This window comes from Diuraphis noxia, unplaced genomic scaffold (assembly GCF_037042655.1).
Source record: "Diuraphis noxia isolate RWA-SAM2 unplaced genomic scaffold, SU_Dnox_SAM2 contig0005, whole genome shotgun sequence".
NCBI lineage: Eukaryota > Metazoa > Arthropoda > Insecta > Hemiptera > Aphididae > Diuraphis > Diuraphis noxia.
Window position 1 is genome coordinate 15,833,322 of NW_028301715.1, and position 27,372 is coordinate 15,860,693.

Consider the following 27,372-nt stretch of genomic DNA (forward strand, 5'->3'; position numbering starts at 1 on the left):
CATTAATTCTTATTACTATATAATAGCCACTATTTATACCTGCACATTATTTTCAATAATCATGTTACGGGGGGGGGGGGTATTATCGATCATCGGCCAAAAATAAAATGTAATATACTAATTATAATATAACAATAGGTACCTGTTATTATTGTTACGCTTTATAATAATATTCTTGTAGCTCGTATAAGTATTTATTATTATCGCGAAGCACTAGTCTACAAGGTCGCTCGTCACCACGGTCCACTTCTCGTACCGGTCACCAGATGGCATTTATGCATTTTCTCTTTCCGCGGAGTGATTCGACGACGGCGGCGGTGGCGGCGCTTCTGGCTGTATATACATAACTACGCACCGTTCTACCCCTTTGAATGCGACGCAGCGCGCGGCACGAGCTCAACAGTCGTTTCGCGCCCGACGTGCCGATCACACGCGCTTGCCGACCGGAACCGAACGGATCTCGCGCCGCACACGGAACCGACTCGATAGTATCGTTTCCGGTTTTTCGTTCGAGTCGCGGCCGATTTTCGCCGTGTTTCCGTCTTCCGAAAACCTCCGAAAAGGCTGGCGGATTGAATATTTCTTGTTTTCACCACGAAAAAAAAATACCAATCAGGGATCGTTCCACCGCCGCTCGCGTAGACGACGACCGTCCGTCGCGCGTCGTCTATAGGTTTATGAACTGCCGAGTGTGGTAATATAGGAACGGATCGAGAAAAGTACGCGTGGCCACGACGAACGTCGACGATGCGTACCGCCGCGCTGACCGCGGTCGCGGTGTTGGCCTGCTGCCGGCTACAGCTACCTGCCGTTCAGGCCGCGTGCCTGCACACGGCCAGGGACCTGCAGGCCCAGGCCCGCGCGTCCGAGGTGGTGGTCAAGGCGCTGGCTATGCGCGTTTGGCCGGAATCCGATGGACTGGTGGGCGGCCACTTTGCCGTCATTGCCGTCTACAAGGGCGCCCGGGCCGTGAAAAACGTGTTGCGCGTCGGCGGCACTGATTTGTTCAACATACACGACAAGTGAGCTATATTTTGTTTCGCGCTTCCATCTCACAATAATTTTATTATCGTAACAACAATTATCGAAAAAGCAAATAAGGACTAGGATTTTGACGCAATTAGTGCAATAATCTTTTGTAATTTAAAAAAATAATATGATTTCTCTTCATGCATTTCAAGTTTAATACGGTTGCTGTATAGTTGTGATTATGTAGATGACGAAAACAATCAACATTTTGATTGTTTTTGAAATATTTTTTTGTAAATGCTCTATCAGGTATATATTTCATTACGACACAGATGATACTAAAAAAATATCTAAATCCAAGTGTAGAGAACTAAAATACCATAATTTAAATTATATTATAATTTACCAGTAATCACCGTATGCATATTATATTGCTAAATATTGATGATCGTTCTGACAGGTTTTGCACTGAAATATAACAAATTTCAATAATCATAATTGTCGGATATATTAGGTACTTATTTACTACTTATATATTACTATAGTAGATACTAGAGAAACAGATTTATAATATTTAAAATGTGTGTAAATGGTGTCGGACGGGGTTTTTTTTTTGTTACATAAACGCCTATAGCCTAACATTTATACATTAATAAAAGTCAGTATAAGATTATAGTGAAGAGTGTTTTTCAGCCGATGGGACCGTTTTGTTTTTAAATTTTATAAATGTTAGTGTATAAAAAAATACAACGTATTCCTCAGGCCCACAACATAGTATAAGGGAAGGAAATCTATATTTTATAAGCTATGAAGAAATTTTCTGCATATCACTATTTTCAGAAATTGTAATGCTTTTTTGTTATTTATTTTAATTGAAAATACAAACATCAAGTATTATAGTATTACAATATAAAATAATTATTCTTCTATTCCTGCAAATGTATGCGCTAGTATTAACACATTTTATTCATATAAAATAAAACTGGAATATTTAAATCATAGAGCTATTATACCGATCGGTACATCGGTATAAAATTATTAATTACCATTCTGAATATAACTTAAAGAATTGTTAATTTATTTTTATCAATCACAGCATACATTAGAAAGGTGTTACCAGTTCTTGAATTTCTGTGTGTGTGGGGGGGGGAGGGGGGTGGCATAGGCTGATAGTTTCGTTTTGTCATTGATTTCAGTTTATTCTCTGATTTAATTAGACGAAAAATGCTAGAAACGCACCCCCTTCCCTTGGATATATCTACTTTTGTACAACGTATTAATTGGATTTTGTTTTTATTTAATTATTGAAAAGTAATGATTATTTTTAAATGGTTATCATCGATACGATGGTTACAGTACCAAGAACATTATACCTTGGTATAAGGTTATACTGACTTATTTTCTTAATTTTATTATTAAAAAAAAATTATAAATTCCACTATTTACACTGAAGATTTGTTATCGTCAATTATGTCGTTATTCCACGTAATTGCAGAACTAATTTCGCTTGGATTCATGAACAAACAACAATGTCACATACTACGGAGGCACAAGGCACAACTATAAAATTAGTGTCTATATATAGTTATTATAATTTCGTATTAATATTTAATATATCATAATGTGTGTGCGGATTGCGGTTTACTATAGGCCTCCTATGTATGCACTATGAATTGGTTGTTTCTAAACAGAAATTAGCGTTCGTTCTTAATTTTTGTTCTAATTCGAGTACTGCCGTATAATATACATAACATAACGTATTATTACCTCTGATTTTTTTTTCATTTATGCTTAATAAAGTGATGTGTTTTTGAAATTTAATACATTTTGATTGTCGGACGCATTATTTTTCACTTTTATCCCGAATATGACACTGAAGTACTAGGTAATTTAGAATTTTAGAGGGAATAACTTTACGTACACTATGTATGATATACTTTATTTTTAAAATTTTTTTTCCTGCTGCAGCACAAAGTGTAATCGTTTGATATTATTAATTATAACATGCAATATGTACATTATTCTCTTATATTTAGTACCTACTAATTCTTGTAACTGTATAGTTTGTAGTAGGGGTAACTTACTCGAGATGTTAATGTTTAGCAAACTCGTATTGTGTATAATATATCAATGTTTAGTTTTTAAGACCCTATGGACCTAAATTACAAAAAAAAAAGAACTAATGCTGTGTGTACGCATATTAAAATATCTCGATATCCAAGTATTCTATTAAGTGAGTCATGTATTAGCTTTTGAATATGATTATGGAATCATGTATTAATGATCTATGGTAGGCATATACTTATATTGTATAATAACGAAAATCAAAACAAATAAGGTAAATTACTTACAACCGCAATATTTAATGACTGGTAATTTTGATATAGTAATTTTAAAATGAAAATCATCGGTTTTTGGGATATTCTACATAATATCTACATACATATTTATTTATTATTGTCTAATCAGTAATCACAAATCAATCGAATTTTTATAAAGTTTTTTTTATGTACGCATAATATAATATTACTTTTTAAAGATTTTAAAGTTTTTTAGGGAACTACATTTAAAAAAATTATAATAACTCATGGTTATTCCAACACATTTTTCGCAATCAAAAACAGTATGGCAATATACAATAGTCGATGTTTTTGGTATTTGTTGAGATTATATTAAAAAATAAAAACTATCTAAGTCGTTATATTAAGTCCAGTTAATTTGTCATAGCACAATGATTTAATTATATTATCTTTTTTTTTTTCATTTATTATAATATTTCAAAGTTTGTCGACATGTTACATGTTATTACAACATTACAAGTTTGTTAATACAATTAAGAATTTATACATTAAATATGGTATGATCAGAAGATATGTGATGAGTATGTTGATTTATTAATGTGTAGGAGTAATGGGGAGTGGCATTTTGTTTATTAAGCATGTTAAAGCAGCTAGAAGTGGGTTTAGGAATAATTTTAACTCGTTAAGGAAATTGGTGGCGATTTTCAGAGGTTGATTGGGTGGTGAGTTTTCACTGTGGCTTCGGCATATGGGGCTTTTCTTTTGGTTTGATCATAGCATGCCATGTCCTCCTCTGTAGTTCTGTGAGGTGCAGGTGGTACAGCATGTGTTTGAATGTGTTGATGAACTGTTTCTGTCGTTCTGGTTTTGAATTTCATGCGGCTTAATATTTTTTTAAAGGTTTGACATCCTTTATAATTGACAGTGTGGTTTCTCCAACAATTTGCACATTTTGCTGGTTCCTCCAGCTTTTTTGTCCAATTTTTGGTGTAGTGTTCTGCTCCACATTTCACGGATCTTAAATTATCTTAAATTTTATGAAAATATGTTTTGTAAAGTTAGCTTTAATTAAAATATAAATAACTTAGATTAGTACCTACTTGAAACTTTAATTGTATATGTAAGCTTGTACTTTTGTGTTATATTAGCTTAATAAGAATACCCAGATATCAAAATAATTTGTAAGTGGTAATCTTGAGAAATTAATTTAAATCTTTTATCTTGCTTGAAAACATCTATGGGTAATATTAGTTATTAGTTATTAGTTATTATTTACTTAACACTTATTACATCGATAACTTATCTTTTTCATATACACATAAACTTAAATAAAAGATTAACTTAAGTGTAACTCTGTGATCATTTTGTGATCAAACGGTTAAAATTTCGGAAAATATTTATAATTTCTTAAGAAAAAGTTTTTAATTTTACACTAAATTGTTCGTTATCGGACTTATTTCTGTTTGAATACATACTTGAATATTATAAATAATATTATTTTATTTATTATCTAAATATTATAGATATTGTTTTTTTTTTTTTAATGATTATATCATTATTTATTAATAGTAACTAGACTAACACATTTACGCAATAATCGCTATAAAATATATGTACACCTTAACATTACTTCAAATTGTGGTTCTATATATAATATAAACGAATTAAACAAGTATACCTATCGCTATATTACAATTTTTGTTTTCAATAGTAGCCACACAAAAGTTTATTCATAACTTAAATTATTTTCAACATAGAAGTTTTCAATGTATTATAAACGAATGTATGATATATTAATAATGATTATATTCACTAACAAATTGAATTTTATTATTAATTATGTATATTATGTACTTTCTTAATTAATGTTTTTCAACCTCACGTTAGATGCGGATTGCGGATTGTATTCAAAAGTTTTGTTGATGTGATTATGGTAATTCTGTTGAAGTAAAATTAGTATTTTCTTTATTATTTTTTTATGAACCTAGACTTTAGTACGGTGTACTAGCTATGATTGAAAAAAAAAATCAAAAAACTCAGGGAACTCGTCCGCCTATATGAAACATTTCAATTGTAACTCGTCATTGAGTATAGGTTACTTTTCTTTTTTTATTTTATTTTAATTCATTGGGCATTGATCATTTGATTCATCGATCGAGATCATTGATCAAGAAAAAATGATCAATAACTAAGGATAAGGGTGGATTAGCATCTATTTCTATCATGTATTAGGAAAGATAATGTAATTTTAATATAATTATTTTAAGTACATATTATGTTGAACTAATTTTTCCAAAAAACATCACGTGTAATTTCATACAATTTGTAAGTCAATCATGACGTAAGTACTGTGAAATAGTGTATAAAGTAGATCGTGATAAAATAGATTACAATTAGGTAGTTTCAAAATGTTTAATAGTTTTAAGTGTGTGAACATAGGTATAAGGAAATAATAATTTAAATTATGATAAAATTGTTATGTGCCTATGATTTATATTTATTTATTTAATGAATTAGGTACAACAAAATAACGAAAAATGATTGAGAAAAAAAATCGTTATTTTTCGTTAAAATATTCAACATTGTAATAACTAAACTTCAAACAGTTGAAAAAATTTCGCAAATTTATTTTAGATATTTTTAAAGAGGTGTTATAAGCACACTTTGTGAAATCTTATTCGATTAAATTTTAAAGCTATTTGACTAACAAACAAAACTTTTATTGATATAAATCGTAAAAAAAAAATAGGTAAGCAGTTTCAAATGTCTATAAATAGCATATTATAAATATCCCAAATATTGAATATATGAAATTATAATATCAATATTTGGATATCAATAATTCCAGTCTATAGTTTGTTTCCTTATGGTAATTGTTTTCTGAATATTATTATAGCAAAAAATCAATACCAGATATCAAAACTTAGAATTGGCTAAAAAATATTCTTGTTTTCTTACGGTATTTCGTAAGCTATCTCAATGATTAGAAAATGTTTTTGGAATTTTTTACTTTTGACACCACATAATGTCAATTGTATCAAATATTCTATCACATACCATTACTCTCCAGGTTGATTAAAATATATTTTCTGCACCACATTGTGATACAGTTTCTATATGTAGAGAAAAAATAAAAATAAAAAAAATACTCGTAGGTAACTGATTAAATGTTTTCATATAAATGTATTAATTCTATTTTATAAACGTTATGAATAGTATTCTAAGCTAGTATTTGAGATCCAATCTTTTGTTTTTAAATTTTGGCAGTAAAAACATTTTTTCAGACAACTATAATAATAGTACTTAAACCGTTTAAAAAAAAAGTGTATGTATTAAGTAAAACTAATTTTAGTGGTTTAGTAGTTTTACTTACATATTGAATTTCAGGGTTTGCCCCTATAACCTTGAAGGTCAAATATCACTACCGAAAACTCATCATTAACATATTAATCGACCGATTGAGAAGAGGTGCTAACCTATGCTAATTAGTATAACCTTTGCATACATCCAACCAACATTATTCGCAAAAGAGCTTTTAAACTTATTTACATGTAAGAATTTATATGTGTGCTCGTTCAGAGAGTTAGGTTTAAACCTGTGAGTTGTATCTTGGTGCTTCATTGAAAATGAAACATCTTCAGATTTATCTAAGTTAAATTATACCTCATGTGTATTAGGAATAGGTAGGCATGCAGTGCCGCGTTAAGCTATGTTTCCGCCACAGGGAAAGTTAAAATATACCGTCCTTAATTTTTTATTTTATGTTGATTCTCGAAAATTCGTCGTCACACCAAACATCATAAAATTTGCCACCCCGAGATAATTGCCCCCTCGCTTGGTCTGCGTTAAACGCAGCTCTGGTATCATGTTAAGCCAACACAAATTACCTATTTATCAACACAATCATATTATGTATAAGAACGCACTTAATGAGTTAAAAAATAAAAATTGTATCAATTAGTTTTTGTATTTGGCTTAATTAAATTTTTTTTTAGATTCTGAACGGAGTGATGAATGTATTGATTTTACAATGATGTGTATTTTTTTTTTTTTTTTGTCTGTGTACAGCATAACTAGTCGAAATAATGCTTCAATTTTAAACTTAGGGGGTGCATTATAGAGGTCAAAATTAAATATGTTCCAACAGTTTTCAAAACAATCGAGAAAAACAAAAAAAAGTGACAGAAAAACTGGAATTTTAACGCAAAACCAGTTTTCGACCAAATCGATTTTTTTTATATGGTTGTAATTCAAAAACTAATCACTATAAATACTTGCAATTTTCACCAAATGCAATTTTCGATTTTTATGAGAATATTTTTTAGAAGTGTGGATAAAATTTTTTTGGCCCAATCAAAATACTTGAAAATTTAATATAAAGTTCCTCATAAGTTATTCTTATAGTGATTTATAAGAATACATAGGCACAATTTTTTTTTTATTAGCATTTGAAGTTCAAATATTGACTTAATACGTAAAAATTACGGCAATGTTCAAATTATCTTAGATAGAAATTTATAAAAGTTTTTCTTTTTAGATCTAAGATTGAAAATTAAATACAAGGCTCCTAACATATTTTTACAATAGCAGTTGAAAAATAAAAGAAATATATTGTCACGATTTTTTTTTTATAAGCGTTCAAAGTTTGAATTTCGACAACATACGTAAAAATCACGAAAATTATTTAATATAATATATTTTAATAAATTATTTTATAGTAGAAATTCAAAAAAAATTTTCTTTTTAAATCTAAGATTTGAAAATGTTTAATAATCTATAATATATCCTAGACAGATAAACCGTCTCCGCTTAGAATAGTTTTTCGTATACAATGATATAATATCATTGGATTCAAATTTAATTCCATCCATTACAGTAGGTAACCCACTTATAACCTACTGTAAGCTGAGCGACATCCACGACTTACCCGCTTTTTTTTATTGAACTTAAAAATATTAACAGCAAAGGTTATTAGTATTTTGATTAGTACATAATGAGTGATTTCTTGAACTAAAATTATACAATTAATATAGGTAGTGTTAATTTTGTGTGATTTCCACTAACATTAATAGTATGGTTATCGTGTATGTTATCTTTATCGTTAGCAAAAGATTTAAATTTTATTGTATAGGTCAGTTTTTCTTAGGAAAGCTAACATATTTGAGATGTTTTCGATGCTTGGTCCTAATGCTTCATTTATGTTGGTTGGAATGTTTAATTTTCTGAGTTCGTTGGAATATTGGTAGCACTCTGTTAGTATGTTTTACTGTTAGGATAACCCCGCAGACTGTGCATTGAGGGGTCTCCTCTTTGGCCATAAGGAAATCGTGAGTCAGCCTAGTGTGGCCTATTCGAAGATGATTGTTTTAATCTTATATAATATATACCAACATATTAATTTTTTTTTTTTATTAAGATAAGATGTTCCTAGCCATTACATCTATTGATTTTTTTAATGGTAAATTTTTAAAAATTTGGACATGATTATTAATTTATATAGAAATTTAAATAGTAAGATGAATTTTCTATCTAGCATGTACATAAGTGATCATTAATATTAGTGATAGTTACGCCGAGACGTAACTGACTAACATATTAATTAATATAATATGCTTCTGCACCTCTCAATGAAAACAAATAAATGGTAGTTTATTTTTATGATTTTAAGTTCTGAGTTTACTTTAATCTCTCTTTTTTGTTGAATTAATTTAATAAGTATATAATGGAACATTGTTCACAATATGATAATTAAGGAAATTAATTGTACAGGATTATATTTTTCCTTATTTTCAATTGAAGATAATCGGAATTTTTTCATCATTTTCAGAAAATTATAGGTTCTTTTGTATTTCTGATATTATTGATAATAGGTACATATCACATTATAACGTATTTTTTGGGGGGATTTGTGAAGGTACTTAATATTTACAATATATTTGTAACAAAACATAATTAGTAATTATTTAAATGATTTTATGGTTTTTATAATAATATGCTATTCTGCTAAAATAATTTAACATTAATAACTTAAGTTGCTTGTTTCGAAAAGATTTAACTCAATTAAGATAATTTTTCTTTTTAACTAAATTACTTAGTAGTACCCAGTAATATAATAAAAGTGGCATGACGAACAAAAACGTAGGTACCCTTCCCTTTTCAGCCCATTCACTTTTCGACCAAAACAAAAATGTATACATTTAAAATGAAATGTAGAAAATTATTTAAAATATAAGAATATCTATACATTAATAATATTTGTGTGTAAATATTTCATAACAATATATATAATATTATATGTATAAAAAAATAAAATAATAATATTATACAACTTTTGTAAATAATGAGTATAATTTTAATATGCGCATATAAAAAATATAAACCAACAGGTATAATATAATATAATTCTGTAATCTGTATAAATAAGCTAATTGTTAAGCTGTAATAGTTAATGTATACAAAATAATAAATTGTAAATAAGTGAAAAAGGTATACAATAAGTTTTAAGAGAAATATGTTTACATTTTGTGTGATATTTTAAGTTTTGCTAACGCTATTATGTTTTATGCAGAAGGTTAGTCTCTTTGAGAAATTCTAAAATTGATGATGTTCTCTCTTCGTTTGTTGCAAGTATTTCACACAGATTGTTGGGAAACATCAGTTTGTGTCTGGCGTCTTTTGTGAGGAGGCATTCAGTTAAAAGATGTTTTACTGTGATCACGGTGTTACATGAGGTGCATATCCGTTGTTCCCTTTATTAAACGCTCATGAGTGGCCAATTCGTAGTCTATCGATGATGATTTGATGTCTGCAAGAGAATGACATATCGTGCATCCAAGGGTGGGTGGAGGATTTAATTTCTTTTAATTTAATATTTTTTATTTTTCTCCATTCTTGAAGACATGATTGATTGAGATTAGCTTTCTATTATTATTATACTTATTAATTATTGGCAAAAATTGTATATCATTATTTTAAATTTATTATATACATTTTTGTTTTGCTCGAAAAGGGAAGGGTATACGATTTTGGTCGAAAACGGACTCACTCAATTAAAGTGATTATAGTAAATTTAATTAAATATATTATTATGTAACATTTTATAAAAAACTATATTTAATTTAAAATCATTATATAAGCTTATTGTGCAAACTGTACAGATTGTTTATTTCAAAAAAAAAAAAAAAAAAAAAAATTTAAAATCAGACTTAAATTATTATTAAGTCCTATAAGAATCGAAAACTATGATGTACCCATATTATCTGAAACTATGGTAATTAAAATTTACAATTACTTACTCTATAGTGTTCAAGAAACAATAATGCAGAGGTTTTTTGCGTATACCTATCTGCATTGCAGTACAAAATCTGGTTTTGTATATCCTTTATTTCTGGTTATCTGAATTTAAACTAGCGTCTACAGTCGATTTAGTTTATACGCATTAATTAAAAACTGTTAATTTATAATCAGTTTTAACTTTAAGGAAAATAAAAATAATGCAAGTGAATTAAAATGTTACTCATTATTAATTTTTTCACTTTATTAGTGTATTAAATTTTAAATATATACCTATAATATACATGTATAATTATAAAAATATGACATTACTTGATAATTGAATATTTCTCAAATTTTGAATGCTTTAAAAAAAATTTTTTTAATACAGTTAAATATTGTTGAATTTTATCTAAACATTTTAAATATATTATAGAAAAGAGTAAATTCTGGTATCAATATTAATTTTTAAATTTAAGTAAGTAAAATTAAGAGTTTTTTTTTTTTTTTGGGGGGGGGGGATCCTAGATAAACTAAATATTATTGGTAAAATTATTTCTGACATTCTTAATTCTATTTGAATAAATCTAAATCAATCATTTTTAAATTGAGTCATATAACTCATTCTTAAGGGAATTTTTTTTCTACTTTCAATAATTAATTATATGTTTACTTTTTACTGCAATAATAAACATTTAATATTTAGCATTTATCTAAGTATAATCTTAATAATTGAATCGTGTTTTTTCTTTTGGTTCATCAAGTTGATCGAGATTTTTTTGTTAATTTTAAAATATTTGAAATTTTTCTGTATTTTTTGAAAATAGATATAAATAGTTCACATATTATTATTTTTTTTAGATTTTGAATAACTATATCATAATTTTGTAAGAACAATAAAGGATTATACTTAAACTGATGTGGCACATTGCGTTTAAATATTATGACGATTAAAAATACTTACATCATTCACAGAAGTTAGAGGACAATTTTACCTTCTAAATTATTGTATACTATAGTAAATTAATAAGGATGAAATGGAATAAAATTGGGAATAGAATTGACCGTGTATATTAATTGTTTTTCTAATATTAGAAAAGTAAAAAAAAATTTAAGTATATTGTAATCATAAAAATAAATATTGCATATTGCCATGTGACAACAATTCTTGGAAAAAATAATTGACCTGACTTTGATGCAGGACTCCAACCTTTTAATATTTTAATGGTTTTTGCTTCAGTTTTGGAATTTTTACGTTTTGTAAATGGCCTTTGGAATTTTTAGGTTTCATTTAGGGCTTTAAGATCCGTTTTTGAAAATTATCGGTTTCAATTTAGATTGTGAATGGTTTTTTATTTCTTAGATTTCGTGTAACGTTTTTAAAATTATTAAAATTTCCATTTTTTTTTATATCAGTGGAATTTCCTTAATAAATTAAAACATAATATTATTTTCTTTGAATTAAAATATTAATTTTTACTTAAATGGTAAATACTATGATTATTAATTTTTAAGATTGTGAAAAATGAACAATAATTTAGTTATAGTGATTTCGATTTAGTTTTTTAGATTTCAGTTACGGTTTTGGTGTTGAAAAAAAAACTAGGTTTTAACCAGTTTTCGATAAAATCAATTTTGAGTCCTGCTTATCTGATTTAATTTCTTATGAAGAAATATGGTGAGGATTATTGGATATCAATCATCTTATTTGTCATAATTTGTTGTATTTAACATTAAATTATAGCCATCAAATAAATACACATTTATAACTATAATATTATTCAATAGCCTATATTTTCCTTGATTATTATACGACACTATATCACTCCACTTAAGTATAACTTAAAATATGGTTTTGTGTACGTCCCTCATCCGTGACCTATGCATTTCCATGTTTTTCTCTTTTGTTATTTTTTTCTTCTATTAATGTCTTCAATTTTATCGCGTTTTGTCGCCATAAACGTGCCTATATAAATGTGCCTTTCACCACACTTTGATGTTCTTCGTGCATTGATGGCTTGGTGTTGGTAGCGCCATCACAACTGACTAACTTACCGGTCTATACCTACACTGATATCTCGTTTTCATATCAGATAAAGTATTGTTTTTTAAGATACTTCACACGTTACCTTATTTATTGAAAATTTTCCGAACATTTAAGATTTTACATACTAGTGATTTATTATTATTATTTATTATTGTTATTATATATTTTGTGGCGTACCATAAGTGATAGGTAAATGCTCATTCCCGTTTTTTTTATTTTCTAGAACATAGGTACATTTATAGATTTTAATTTAATATGACCGAACCCATAATTCTATGAATGCTATGTAGTATCATTATTGAAGTGCGAGTATAGTACAGTTAGGTCAACATCCTTTGAGGCAATCTCAGCAATACCTTTATATTTATAAATTTATAATTTTAATCCACATTAATATCAACTGCAAAATATTCCCTGAGTGCTTAAACACAAAGTGACAAGTATTGAAAAGATATTAAAGCGGCCAAAACCAGGTACTTTAAAAACAAAACTGCAGGGATTGAAATAGTAAAAACGTAGAATTAAGTTTTGCTTTATAATTATTGACAATCCGTAAAGTCAAGCTGTGTAAAATTTCTTGCTTTTCTTAGGCATACATGATGTATTTTAAAAATTCTTTTTATTTTATTTTTTTTATAGTGCAATCATTGTGCAAATGATCACATTATTATATTGTCCATATGAATAGATTAAACTATTTTATAGTACTCATAGTTGTTCAAAAACCATTCAAATCCAAACAATAAGATTTTTTTCATAAAACAAATTTGGTATTACAAAAGATAAGTAAAATGATCATTAATTTATGGCATTATTATTATTGATCTAGGTAAGCTAGCTTTTAACCAGACCTAACTTTTATTTAAACTATAGTTGACCTTGTAATGTCTACAACTTCGTAATTTTTATACTCTTTGAATTTACCTAAACAAGTGTGAAAAAATAGGGTCAGATGTACTTAACGAAGTTTTGCATTAATTTTTTCATGATTAAAATTAATTTTAAAAATGTTCCTAAATAAATTCGTTGTGTTTTAAACACAAATAAATTAATACTTTCTTGCACAATTGGAATGTTTATTTTTGTTTAGGAATAGCTTTTACATTATACTACTATAATACTCACTATAGCTAAAATTTAGTAATTTTTATAATTTTTAATCGATTTGTTTTAATTTTAAATCATATTTTATCAAAATTGTACAACAGAAAATGGACAGGTATTTTTAATCAATACTATGTATTGAATACATACTATGAACGATTGTAATATTATTATATAAAGTTAGGTGATATAAATCAATCGAACTGTGAACTGAAATTTTTTCCAAGTTATATTTATCTAAAAGGTTATGGAAGCTACTTTGATGTTCTTAAGACATTCCAATTTTTTTAAATATATAGTTTTCTTATTTATGTGTATCACACAATTTATTCATATGAATTATTAACATTGATTATTAATAGGCAGTTGAATAATATATCTTATATGATCCTTACATAAGTGTTATTGAATGGATAATATTGAACTTAAAAAAATTATTTGCAAGTCACGTTATCGAAAAAATTCTGTTTGACCCATTTTACGCTGTAATTCAATAATCTAGTTTCATCTATAGTATTATTGACTTGATAATAAATTATCGTTCTAATAACTAATGAATGATTGACTCCCAGATCTTTGGTCAATATAGTTATTTCCATTTGGCTAAACAATAATGACCTTTATGGTTTTGTTATGTCTTTTATGGATAGAACGTATTCGTAGATAAACAGATAATTGGATAGGACACTTGTAGTATAAAACTCAAATCTTATCTCAGATAAAATAATCTTAAGAAAAATGTTAGATACACAATATCTTTTGAAGTTCTGATGGTCTCGAATGGATAAAAACGTCGTTTTCAGAATTGTTGCACATTATTGGTTTTCCGATAAAGCTATGTAAACGTATACCTATAGTTTATCTTAAGTATATTCTTTTTTTTTTTTTTTTTTTATTAGAAATAAGCCTCGGCTGTGGAGGCCATTGGCTGACATAGTTTACATTGTTAATGAAAATTGTTGTATACACTATTTACATTATTTACAAAAACATTACACATATTACACATATTACAACATAATAGATTATAGATTGTTAATTAGGTTGGTCTTGATTAAAAAGGACATCATGCGGCTAATGTTGTCGGGGTGGAGGGCTTCCGATATAATATTTGATACTCCAGTTTCTCGTTTGTCCGATTCGAAGGAACGGCATTCAGATACGATGTGTTTGATAGATAGAAGTGTACGACAACTGGCGCAAATGGGTGGGTCTTCTTTCTTCATCAAGTACTGGTGAGTTAGCTGCGTGTGTCCTATGCGCATTCTATTTATGGAGACTTCCATCTTTCTTGAAAATTCAGGTAGGGAATGCCATGTGTGAATGGTGTTTTTGATTTGGTTAAGTTTAGAGGCTCCTTGTTTCCATTCCCGTAGCCATAAATTGTTTGCAATTGTTTTTGATAAGGATCTGGCGTCGTTTAGGGTAAAACAGTTGAGTTTAATAGCGTCAGGGGAGGTTAATGCTTGACGAGCTTTTTCGTCAGCTCTTTCATTACCCGAGATTTGATTGTGGCTAGGAATCCAAATCAGAGTGATTGAGTGGCCTGACTGTGGAAGATCGTTGAGTTGGTTATGTATTTTCCTGGTGATCTCATTTGGGGTGATGGGGTTATCGATACTTCTTATCGTGCTTAGTGAGTCGCTTAGGATTACTGCTTTATGTGTGTGTGTTGTTTTAATGAGGTCCGGGGCAAAGGAGATTGCCACTGCCTCAGCTGTGTAAATTGAGCTAAAGTTTAAGTATATTCTATAGAAAAGCCTGAAATGCAGAAGGAGAAAAACTTAGTTAACATTCATCTTATTATTTATTTTTTTTTTTTTTTTTTGAAATGAAACCATATATTTAGTTTTTGCTAACTACTTTAATAAATATATTATTAAAAAGTATAGACTAGAAATCATGATATTTAAATATTTTTATTTATTTTATCATTATATTTAAAAAAATATTCTAAATATACGTTTATTATTATTGTTTACATGATATAAATAACCGATATTTTTCAGAAGCAAGGCAAGGATGATTTTTTTTAAATTATAATTTAGGTATAGTTACAAAATCTATTATAATTACACTTTTATTTCTTGATTATTGCATGAGATTTTCGTGATGATACTAAAATTATTCCAACAGGGATTCAATTAATTATTGTTTCTAAGGAAATTTCATTGTATTCGTTGTTTAAGCTTAGATAATGGATGGGACTAATTATTATTCGTTGAAATTGCTAACAATGAGTAAGGGTCTGTGAACTAATGTCGACCAAAATTATGGTTAGAGTTCAATTTTTCCCTTTTGGCAATAAAAGATATATATATATATATATAATGCTTTAATCATAATAAGTTGATGGGGTGTTGGTGTAGGACGTCCTGTCATAAAATATTCGAAACGGTAAAAGCGAGGTCATAACGTGAACACTTGCTCTGACACTTTAATATTCCGTGGTGTTGTCAGTGATAACTGATAAGCACACGTTTCTTATGTAAAACAGTCTCAATTTCTTTTTCTCTCGTTCTATCTTTTCATTTTCTTTCCAAATAAACTACACATATAGATGCTATTATTATATTTAGCCAGTAAATATATTTCCAAAATTATGTGCGCATAATTGTAGAGTATTATACTGCATCACAAATATAAAAAAAATAGACATATTCGTATTATTAACAGCTGAGAAAATAATGTATGAGCATAACTATAATATTAAGCATACTTAGTTCATTTCATGTTGTTTAACCTTGACTTTAAAAGCATACTAATAGTTGTTATTATTATTAAAAATTAATCGATGATACCTAGTTAGAGAAAGTACATCTTATTTAATATTTATTAAAATTATTATTCAATTTTAATTTTTATCGTAAGAAAATCACAGTTTTAAAAAATGATATCATAATAATAATTAGTATTATTTTGTTATTACATCCAAAATTCCGTCGTTTTATATAAAGGATATTATTTAAAAAATAAAATAAAAGTAGTATTAAGGTACAATATGTGTAACTATTATGATAAATCACCTTAATAAAATTCAGTTGGCTCTGTATTAGTTTTGCCTATATATAACGCCGTCATAGTTATATTTTAGACATTGACATATTTAATTTCCTTTCTATTATCATATGATAGTTTTTAAAACAAATTACTGCAACTACATTTTTTATGTGTTAAATATCAAAACTGTTAATCTTTAAATTTTCAAAATATTATCTAACTTGACTTGACGTTGGTATATAGAGTAAAAATATACCACAGTCTGTCGGAAATAGAAAAATTGTGTTTCACTGAACGGTTATACGGAAACACGGACATTTTACAATAATATGTAATTATAACGATACATTTATAGGGAGTAATTTTATTTGATTAAAATGTTATAGGTAAGATATTTTATGCTAGGAAATACATTTAATAAGTTGTAATAATTATTGAGATACTTAAAATGGCTTTATCTAATATCTTACACCTTATAATATACATTTATTATATATTATTTTTTTTATATTATGGCCATATAAGTTATTTTTATATAGAATTTTCTCGTGATTTTTTTTTTTTTGTTGTTGTATACTAACCTATACTTCAGTAAAGCCTAAAAGCAATATCCATAATATTATATAGTTTCATTAGTATGCCTGGAGGCCTGGACCAATCACAATTCAGTTACACTTTTAAAATTGTAAATGCAAATAGTTTTGGTGTGTATACTGTTGTAGCGAAACAATAATATTCTCAAAGGTTGTAAATTTGGTAACTTTTGATTTCGTAAATGCTTAATCACGTAAAAACAATAGTACTTAACAGTTTACTCTCTAGTAAATCACTCAATAGGTGTGTTAAATTTGAATTCAATGATAAATAATTAACATGCTAAAAACGAATCATTGCAAAGATCATTTTTCAGCCTATATTACTAGGTAGGTAATTAAGTAGGTATTTTTCATGATATGATATTTGATAATGATACTTAAGTTATTCATTTGCTATAAGTATTCCGGTTGTGTTTATTAAGAAAAGAATTTAGAATTTTCACTTTTTACTCCACCTGCTCACCTAATTCAGATTCAATTTCCTACCAGAATAGATGTTAAAGTTATACATTTAACTATTTTTACTGTTCTAAAATGTGACGAAAAACACAAAACAATAAAAAATAAAATACTTATCATTGTAAAATCAATATACTAATATTAATACCATTCAATACAATATATAATATCTAACCTACATTCATTTCTTCGCTTGAAAATTTAAAATGATTAGAGATAACACTTTAATTTGATGTAACTTAAACCTGAATTATATTTGTATTATTATGGAATTATTATAGAATATTATAGAATATACGTAACGTTGTTTGTCAATACAAAACAATTTAATATAATAATTATTTTTTCTTTACAAAAGTGTATTATGATGAAAAAATAATATTTTTTCATTTAAAGCTAAACTTATTACAATTTAATTTACATATTTCATAAATTGTTTTATACGTTATAGTATAAATTTAAAAAGTGTAAATGTATTATTGGAGAGTTGGATAAAAAAACATGAACAAAATCATGTATATATAAATTTATGTGACCAGTATATGAATTCAAATGAAATTGTGAATTGTATTATATTTTTAAAAACAAGTACTAAAAATGTTAATGAAGGTTATTGTACATATTATACCACAACAAAAATAATAATATAAAAACAGAATGTTTTGCGTGTTTTGAATTTAAATGAGAATCATTGATTGGCTTGGACTCAGCAGTGTTTGGTAAATCATCTTATCGAATTAATCCCCCACTTAGTTTTCATTACCAAGTTACGTATGTACCATCTTTTTATAATATTTATTCCTTATTTCTTAAAAACAAAAATATTACTTACTGTGGCTTGGTGAGGTGCGGTCGTACGCTCAATCTGCTGAAACGCACTGAGCGTACGTACCGGCCGCAGTTGCTAGCTCCCGGATGGGTGACCACCTGGGATTTTTGGCAACATATCCTTGCCACACATACACAAACACGTGTTACAACCCTACCCACTTAAAAATCTACTGACAAATATACAAAATAATCCCTACCGTACCACCCCACACCCAATGGCCTGTTGCCGCGGGTTCCCCTTAAAAAAAAAAAAAAATAAAATAAAAAAAAAATATTACTAATAAATACGATAAACGGAAGAACATTGCCCAGCGCCTAAAAAAATAGTAATTTTGGATAGAGCCTATTTGCATCAAATTTTAGCTGTGTAAACATTTTACATTAACGACTTGTTCTAATTTATGTATTTTAAAGACATACATTTTACACCATAATAATCAATTTTATTTTTAATTTCCAAATTAGTTATAAATTATAATAAACATTATTTTAAATTATATAAGTCAATATTATGAATTTTTAAAAATACTTACGAATAATATATATTTACTTGTCATAAAATCTATTTTTATTAATTATACGTCCATATTTTGGCCAAATGTAAACTCCTACACTAATAACATTTTAAAATTTTTACCTGAAAATCAAAGATATTGTAATCTCCTACATAGACATTTTTATTTTAAACGTATGGGATTATTACTAGGTATTGTTTTATTATATTTTTCAAACAATTTTTGTTTTAGGATTAAATAATTATGACTATAGTCTTATTATCATTTTTATTATTTTTTTCAAACATATTTTGTTTTAGGATTAAATGATTATGACTATTATTTTATTAACACTTTTATTATATTTTAAAAATTTTGTTTTAAACGTAAATGATAATGATTATTGTTTTATTTTTATTTTTATTATATTTTTCAAACCATTTTTATTTTATGTGTTAATATATTGCAAGACTGATATTTTTGTAGGAGTTAACACTATCTTTTGTAGGAGATTACACTACATTTGTAGGAGTTTACCATTCCCCCATATTTTAACTATTAGGGACATGAATTATTTCAACAATTCTTTTTAGCTAAGTTTGACCATCTAATAGAATAGAATATATCCTATTTTAAAAACATATATCTGATTATAAAACCAATAAATATTCATACACTTATTTGTATAATATTACTTTATACTAATAAATTGTGATAAAGATTATTGTATAGGTTTCAAATTGTGTTAACAGTTAACACCCATTACATCTTACTCTCAATAATATAGTACAACTATTAGCCTTGTAACATCCCAATTTTCTGTTTCCGTAATTAAATTATTCTGAAAATGTATTTAGGTTATATATGTATCAAGTACAAATAGTTAACCTATCTTACTCGTTTGCCGTTAGCTATAGAGAGTAGCTTAATGGATAAACTTGTATTATTTGCGTTAACTCTGTACTATAACTAATAAATAATAATAAAAAATAAATGCAATATATATTCAATGCAAGCTAATGGGCTCACCGATTGACCTAGTCCATTTAATTTATTTATTCAGCTGTTTCATGTTTATATAGTTTATTCATATACCGTATGCATCTCATTGAATATATAGTATAGTGGTTATGTACCTAAAGTTAGACGTTTACTGTTATAATAATGTAACGTTTACGATATAAATATTCAAGTTTAGTGTTTAACTTGAAGTCTTTAGCTGTACTTTTATTGGATTATTACAATCACTTTTTTTTTTTTTTAGGGTTAAGGCTTCAACGACTGAGGTCATTAGCCTGTGGAACTGTAGGGAAAGGTACTGTAGGTTTTTAACACGTGGGTTTTTGGCAAACTTTTGAATGGGCACCCGTAGGTTTCTCCCAAACCCTGTAGGAGGGCGACGGCCTCCTTCTCCAGACACCGCGAAATGCCCGAAGAGCGATACCACCAGTGACCGAGATTCGACGGCGATGGCGCCGGTCGCGACCGACGCCTTAGGACCCGTTTTACAACCATAGTTTAAACCTCGGTTATGCTTGAACCTTTCATTTTACCGGCCGAATTCCGTGGTTTAACCGGAGTTCAAATATTGTAATACGGGCCCTTAGTCCGCTCGGCCACTTCACCCCCATATTATCACTTTTAACCATTCATTCAATATAAAAAAATAACGGTATTGAATTTATTATTTATTTAAATGCATTAAAAAAAAAAAATTAGTTTTAAAATATCTAATAACTTATTATTTTTATTATTTTTCACTGCATTTAATTGTTTGATTATTATTTGATCAATGAAACAGACTAATATTATGATAATTTTAATGCAATAGTAAATTTGTTCAAACATTTTTATCTTAAAAATAATAGAAATAACGAAATACACAAGATATATGTTTAAACTATTTAACCTAAAGTAAAAGCTTTGTAAACTTATAGTTATATTATATTTTTGGATAATGTAATTAAATTATCATAATTATTTTCAATGCTTATAAATATGGGTATTTCCAATTTAAATTTAGATACTTATAATTATTTTATTAGTAAATTTAAAAAATCTTTTTTCTACCAGATTATTATTTTTTAATTTGGTGTATGATTATTATTTTCAATGGGCATCATTGATTATCCATGACATTAAAAGTGTTGTTTACAGTTTATTTTTACTTAGATTCAAAAATATATACATTTATATCTATATTTCTAAAACATCCTCGACAATTCTATATTAATAATAATAAATATATATTTACGATATATAATAATATAATTACATATTTTTTATAATTTAAGTATATTTAAAATGTGAAAATTTAATTTATTCTACACCTCAATAATAATTGCACTATGTACAATGTACTACATTATTTTACTGATTGAACGTTAATGATTAATGATTCTGTCGAAAACTTGGAATTTAAGAAAGCCACTGATGCATCTATTGGCTATTGTAATTCAATATATTATGTATCGTGTATACTATACCAACCATTCATCATAATACAGCTCAATAATATTAAATCAATTTTCTTAATTAAATTGATTCGTGGAATAATAAATGAAATATTTCAATATAATTTACAAAATTTGACAACCATAATTATTTCCCACTTTCCTTAGTAATTTATTTATGTATATCATAAAGATTTATTATTGGCGTATTGTTAGCATTAAAACTGTAATTAATGGATTTTGAAATAAATATGAAAATATTTTCGATATTACAAAATATAATATAATTATTCCAATATGTGACCCCTGGATATTGAGTGCAATTAATTATTAAATCTGAAAATAATACTTCGTTAAAATAGTTAAAATACAACAATTGTATGTTATTTATTTTTATCACAGTATATAACAGTATAAAAAATTAATTTAATTTAAGTTAAAATAATATTAACAATTTAATATGAGTCAGTGCACATTTTATTCTATCCACAAATGTGACTTGTTCATCGTATGCAAAACTATTGCTGTCAATTTATATTGTTCAGCATTTAAAATTATATTTTCGGTTATTAGAAATTAATTTACGTATATTAATTTTATAAATGACTGTCAATCAACAATGAGTAGCAGTTGCCTACCGTTTATATTGTACATTAAACTATTGAATTATTTTTTAAGTTTTTATGTTTCATTATTATGGATTCATATATTAAAAATTTAAAATAAATAAAATAATGAAATTCTCTGTCTCTTACAAATATAGTGTGTAACTCGCAATAAGTTAAGCAAATTAGATTAATATTATTTCCATTGTAATTTTCTCCTTATTTAAAAAAAATGTTATTCGTTTTTAACATAAATATCGTGAATTGGAATAGTGCAAGAATTATTTGCAGTAAAATTATCTTAAAATCGAATACGCTGCTTTCAATCTACTGCATGAATGTATTATAGCAGTCCTCAATGGCCAACGATTAGGATAAAAGTCGTCTGACAAACGATATACTCTAAAAAGACAATTGTCGGTTTTGTTTAATGAAATAAAGTGTAATTCACTACGTACGATATATAAATATATTGAGTACACACAGCAGACGGAATAATCTGCGTAGAGATTTCTGGCAATAATAAAAATGAAAATAAAAGATTTTCCTCGAACCATTTAGTCACCCATTTGTCGCTCTGCATTATTATTAATATTATTATAGTAAAGCGAAAGAAAAGCGCACAAGTTTTTTTTACTCAATTTATTCATTTATTTATTTTTATAACCTCAAAAATCTTCGAACCGGAATAATGCGAAGTTATACGCGTGATTATATTAGCCGGTACATCGGTTTAATGGGCTCGCACCAGAGCGAGTGAGATAGCGATGGGCAGGCAGGTAGGAAGCTAGGTAAAATATACAATTGGTATACTGCAAGGCTCGTGGCTGTCTCTTATAAATACGCGCTGGAGCTTCAGGCGGCACCGGCCACTGCGTATTATAAATCTTAATGGGTCCTCTTGCTGGGCTCAAATCCGAATTTACTGCTTTCCATTTGTTGCCCAGTGCGTAAGCCACCACCGCCACTGCCGTGTACACTGCAAACCGACACCGGGGCCGTAATGTTTGCTAACGATTTCACTTCCGCCACAGTCGTTTTTCCTACACCCCATATCACCCCCCACACGCTGTATGAAAACTACGGAACTTCTATACCTATTCGTATTATTTTTATTATTATCGGCATAGCTAGTGTTATTATTATTGCCTTTGCACCCACACGGTTAAATCCGTCCTAAAGTCAATAACTCAATCTCTACTTTATGCATAATACCCGTATAATATATTTATATGTGTATCAGACGGGTACTGTCATTGGACCCTACTCCCAACCCCTCTTTCAATCCTATAGCCACCAAACGTATATACACCCAATGAACTTATCGCATCAGGAATCGGACCACGATTGCTACGGGGTCCAATTGATTGAAAACGATTGGCCAACGTTTATTTTTATTTTTATGGGACATTTTACCCCGGGGAACAACGAACTGCAATGTGATGTGCGTTACACGTACACAAGCCACAACACTATTTTAAGGTTTAATTTTTTTGTTTCTCCCGAAGTGCAACTTTTTAATGGAGTTTTCCGATTTTGGTTCATGTAAAATAATATATATGTTTGGGCGTGTGTATGTATTTGTTAAGCCATTTGGTCGGCATTAAAAACTTTTAGTCAACACTGAGTGTACGACCTTTCCGCAGTCACTTCTATTTTTTTTTTTTTTTATCGTCATGATGACTGATATTAAAACGTCCGGTGTAGTTGTATTTTTCAAATCGAATCCACGTGTCAGAAAGTTTTCGTAATCATATCATGTACTATGTGAAATGAAATTTTGGTAGGTGTCTAAGAATAGACGCATTCACCCGTTGTAAGTAAATATATTGTATAGAAACATATTTATTTTTTTACAATATTTTGATAACTTTATGCTGTAAAATAAAGTGATAGTTTGTCTTGAACATTAATTTGGTGTTCCACTTCTGTTAATCATAATTGTTTTGATTTAATTTGTACAGAGTAATATTATAGCCGATACCGATATTAAATCATACTATTATTTTATCTGTCTATTTTCAATTATAAATATACAAACACATATTATATTTCTTTGAAAAGCATCATTTTAAGTGATTTTAGTGAACTATTATATAGTTACATACTTACCCATTTGCCTTTGTACATTAATAATTTGTTGTTTCATTTTTTGGTCAATCCATTTTTTTCCGACAACCCCTTAAACTTTAGAATTATATTCTTTATTTTTTAGATTTTTGTGTACTTAATACTGTATATATTAACTTCCATTTTTTAAATGAATACGAAAGATTTTCTTTGGTAATATTTTTCTAAAAATATTGACGTATCAACATGAAAATTCTAAAGATTTGTTTTTAAATTATATAATTATATGTACTGCGTATAATAAGTACCTATAAAATTATCGGATTGGAAGATATTACAGCAGCGTTGAATCAAATATTTTAGTGATTTATATTAATAATGTAACATTTATAATTTGTGAAGATGCTCTATGGACAAGACTGCATAATATATTGTATTTTATATTTTCGTAAAACTATTTTTAAGGACTATTATCCTTAATTTAGAGACGTTTTTATAACTGTGAATCTACTCGTTAGAATTTTGTACTAAGTATATAAACATTTTCAAAGTAATTAGGTATCCACTGAATGATTTACAGAAAAATGAGGTTCTCATTAAAAAAAAAAATAAAAACAGAAGTTAGTAGCACAACTTCTTAAGTAGTACAAATAAATCTCATGAATTTGAAAAAATGGTGCTAAAGCTATTATTTGAAAATTCATAACAAAAAAATTGTAAATAAATTTATTATTAAAATAAAAAATGGTAAATAATTGTCTAAAATATTCTGGAAACACAAAAATTCAATTCTAGTACTGATCTTGTACTTAATGGTGTAAATATATTTATTTTTTATGTTGTACGTTGGTACAATAAGAGTTTAGTTTAATTTCTTGTTTTTTTTTTTTTGTTTTGGCATTAAGCCAATATTGTCTTGTCTGGTTACACGTAAAGCCTAACAAAATGTATTTACCTAGCTATAGCTGAGTATTAAAAAATATACTACACAAATAATAAAAAAATATAAGCAGCATTAAAATATTCATGTTACCTAAAAACAAAACAATTTTACTGTTATTGAATCATTAATACATCGTTTAAAAATATGTTTAAGTTTATTAACTACATTTTATTTAGGATCGTGTGTTTTTATAATGATTCGTAATAAACCATATATCTTGAAATTATCTGTATAACAAAACAATCACCAAAATGAATATATATATAATATATATATATATATATATATATATATATATGTATAAAAATAATCATCTGGTTGTACATAAATAATTGAAAAATATAAATACCTAATATTATTAAGACTGATTCATCCTATATCAATAATATCAATAATAACTCTTTGACAGCATTAAATAATAAAATGATACAAAAGTTACTGTTATATATTTGCAGAATGGGTAGATGCCAGATGGAGATGACGGTGTGAATGTGTAGTACTCTGTATACTTAAGCTATAACGTATAATATGCAAGTATACGAGTACGCTTTACCTTATCTTTATTTTTGAGTAGTTGTGTAATAACTAATAACTAACCATCTAAATTATTATTGTATTATTTGATATTGCCTTTGAATTTTGATGAAAGCATATCATATGCTCGTAATAATTATGCAAATAATATTGGTACTGACGTACGTGCCTGACATTGATGCAATTGTGTGAAAACAAAATTGACATATATTTTATTATAGACGTACAATTTACAATATTCAGTTGAACTAATCTAAACCGCGAGAGAAAAACTGCTTTAGAAAAAGACCAGGAAATTAATTGACATTATATTTTTTGTTCATATAAAAATCGGTATCAGTTTATCTCAAAAACACTGTTTTGGTTGTTGAAAATAAAAATTTTAAGTTCAAATTTGGATAAAATTACATATTAAATAATCTAATAAATAACGATTTTAATTATAGTTGTAATTTAAAAATATTATTCGGGGGTACTTAAATTTCTTAAGTATACTTTATATTTTAATATTAATAGTAAATGTTTTTAATGGCCTATATTAATATTTTATAATACATTTTATATATCTATTATGCATGTTTGAGTGAGTCGGGTACATATTGAATCTGATTTAATTTGGAATTTATTTTATAGGTATCTTCATTTTTTTTTTTTTTAAATAATAACAATATCGATTAGGTTAGGTAACCTAACCTAACCTATACTGTACAGCAGAGCACCATCCACTTACCCGCTTTATTTTTTTATCTGTATTTTCGTTAAATAAAAAAAAGCAAAGACAAAAAGACAATGAATAATGTCACTTCTTTTTGTATTTATATGGCATTTTCGATTTTTATATTCGATCGGTTTAGATTTTTATTATTAGATGACATTTTAAAAACATCATTATATACTTAAATTTGTTGGAATTATATTATAGATACACAATGTTTATTCACGAAGCACATTAACAAAACATTTTTAGAGAAAAAGATTTGATATAAAATAATACATAATTTATTAATGATGTTGAAATTCAAAACGAATACATCAAATGAATCAAAAAATGTTTTGGTATATTATTTATATAGTGTGCGTGTTAAAAAAACTTTAACGAATGAGAATAATACATACTTAGAATCTCTCTTGACGAAATTTCGAAAAGTAGTCTAAAACATTTTACACGTGGTTTAAACTTCAAACGATTATTCATAATTCATGTTGCTTGCTTGATGATAAACGCTCTATGCATATTGTGCTCTATAAAATAAGTGTGAGTGAGTGTGACTAAACTTAGTTAGGCAAATGGTGGCTTGTTGAAAACTGTTTCTAACTATATTGGTAGATTGATTAATGATCATAATTATTTTAATTCTAACTTCAATTTACAATTAATAGACAATAATTTAAATGATTAATTTATAATTTCCATATTTAAATTAAATTATAATAGTTATATATTTCAAATATTTTAGTACATCAATATTTAGATAATAGAATATAGATAATATACATTGTTACTACAGAAAAAAAATGTATAAATAAAACTTGGTTTGTGTTGAGATTAGGCTATTATGTGCAATATAGTATATTATGTTATAAGTAATTATAGATGCATAATATTTCATAATATATGTTATATGCAATATTTAAATGAATATTTTTTTGCGTTGTTTACATTGAAATCAAACTATTGTACCAATGGACCGGTGA

The 27,372-nt window shown here is 27.2% G+C and overlaps 1 protein-coding gene across 2 annotated transcripts in view; it reads left to right on the top strand.

The window, feature by feature from the left end:
• Positions 1-393: 393 nt before the first annotated feature.
• LOC107161914 (uncharacterized) overlaps positions 394-27,372 on the top strand; it is a 147,375-nt gene continuing 120,396 nt past the window's right edge. The window contains exon 1 of one of the 2 annotated variants that reach the window (XM_089229403.1): positions 394-1,022. In XM_089229403.1, coding sequence (XP_089085529.1) covers positions 748-1,022 — 275 coding nt within the window. In that variant the 5' untranslated portion in view covers positions 394-747. The remainder of the gene's footprint in view (positions 1,023-27,372) is intronic. The other variant, XM_015508530.2, reaches the window with a different exon arrangement.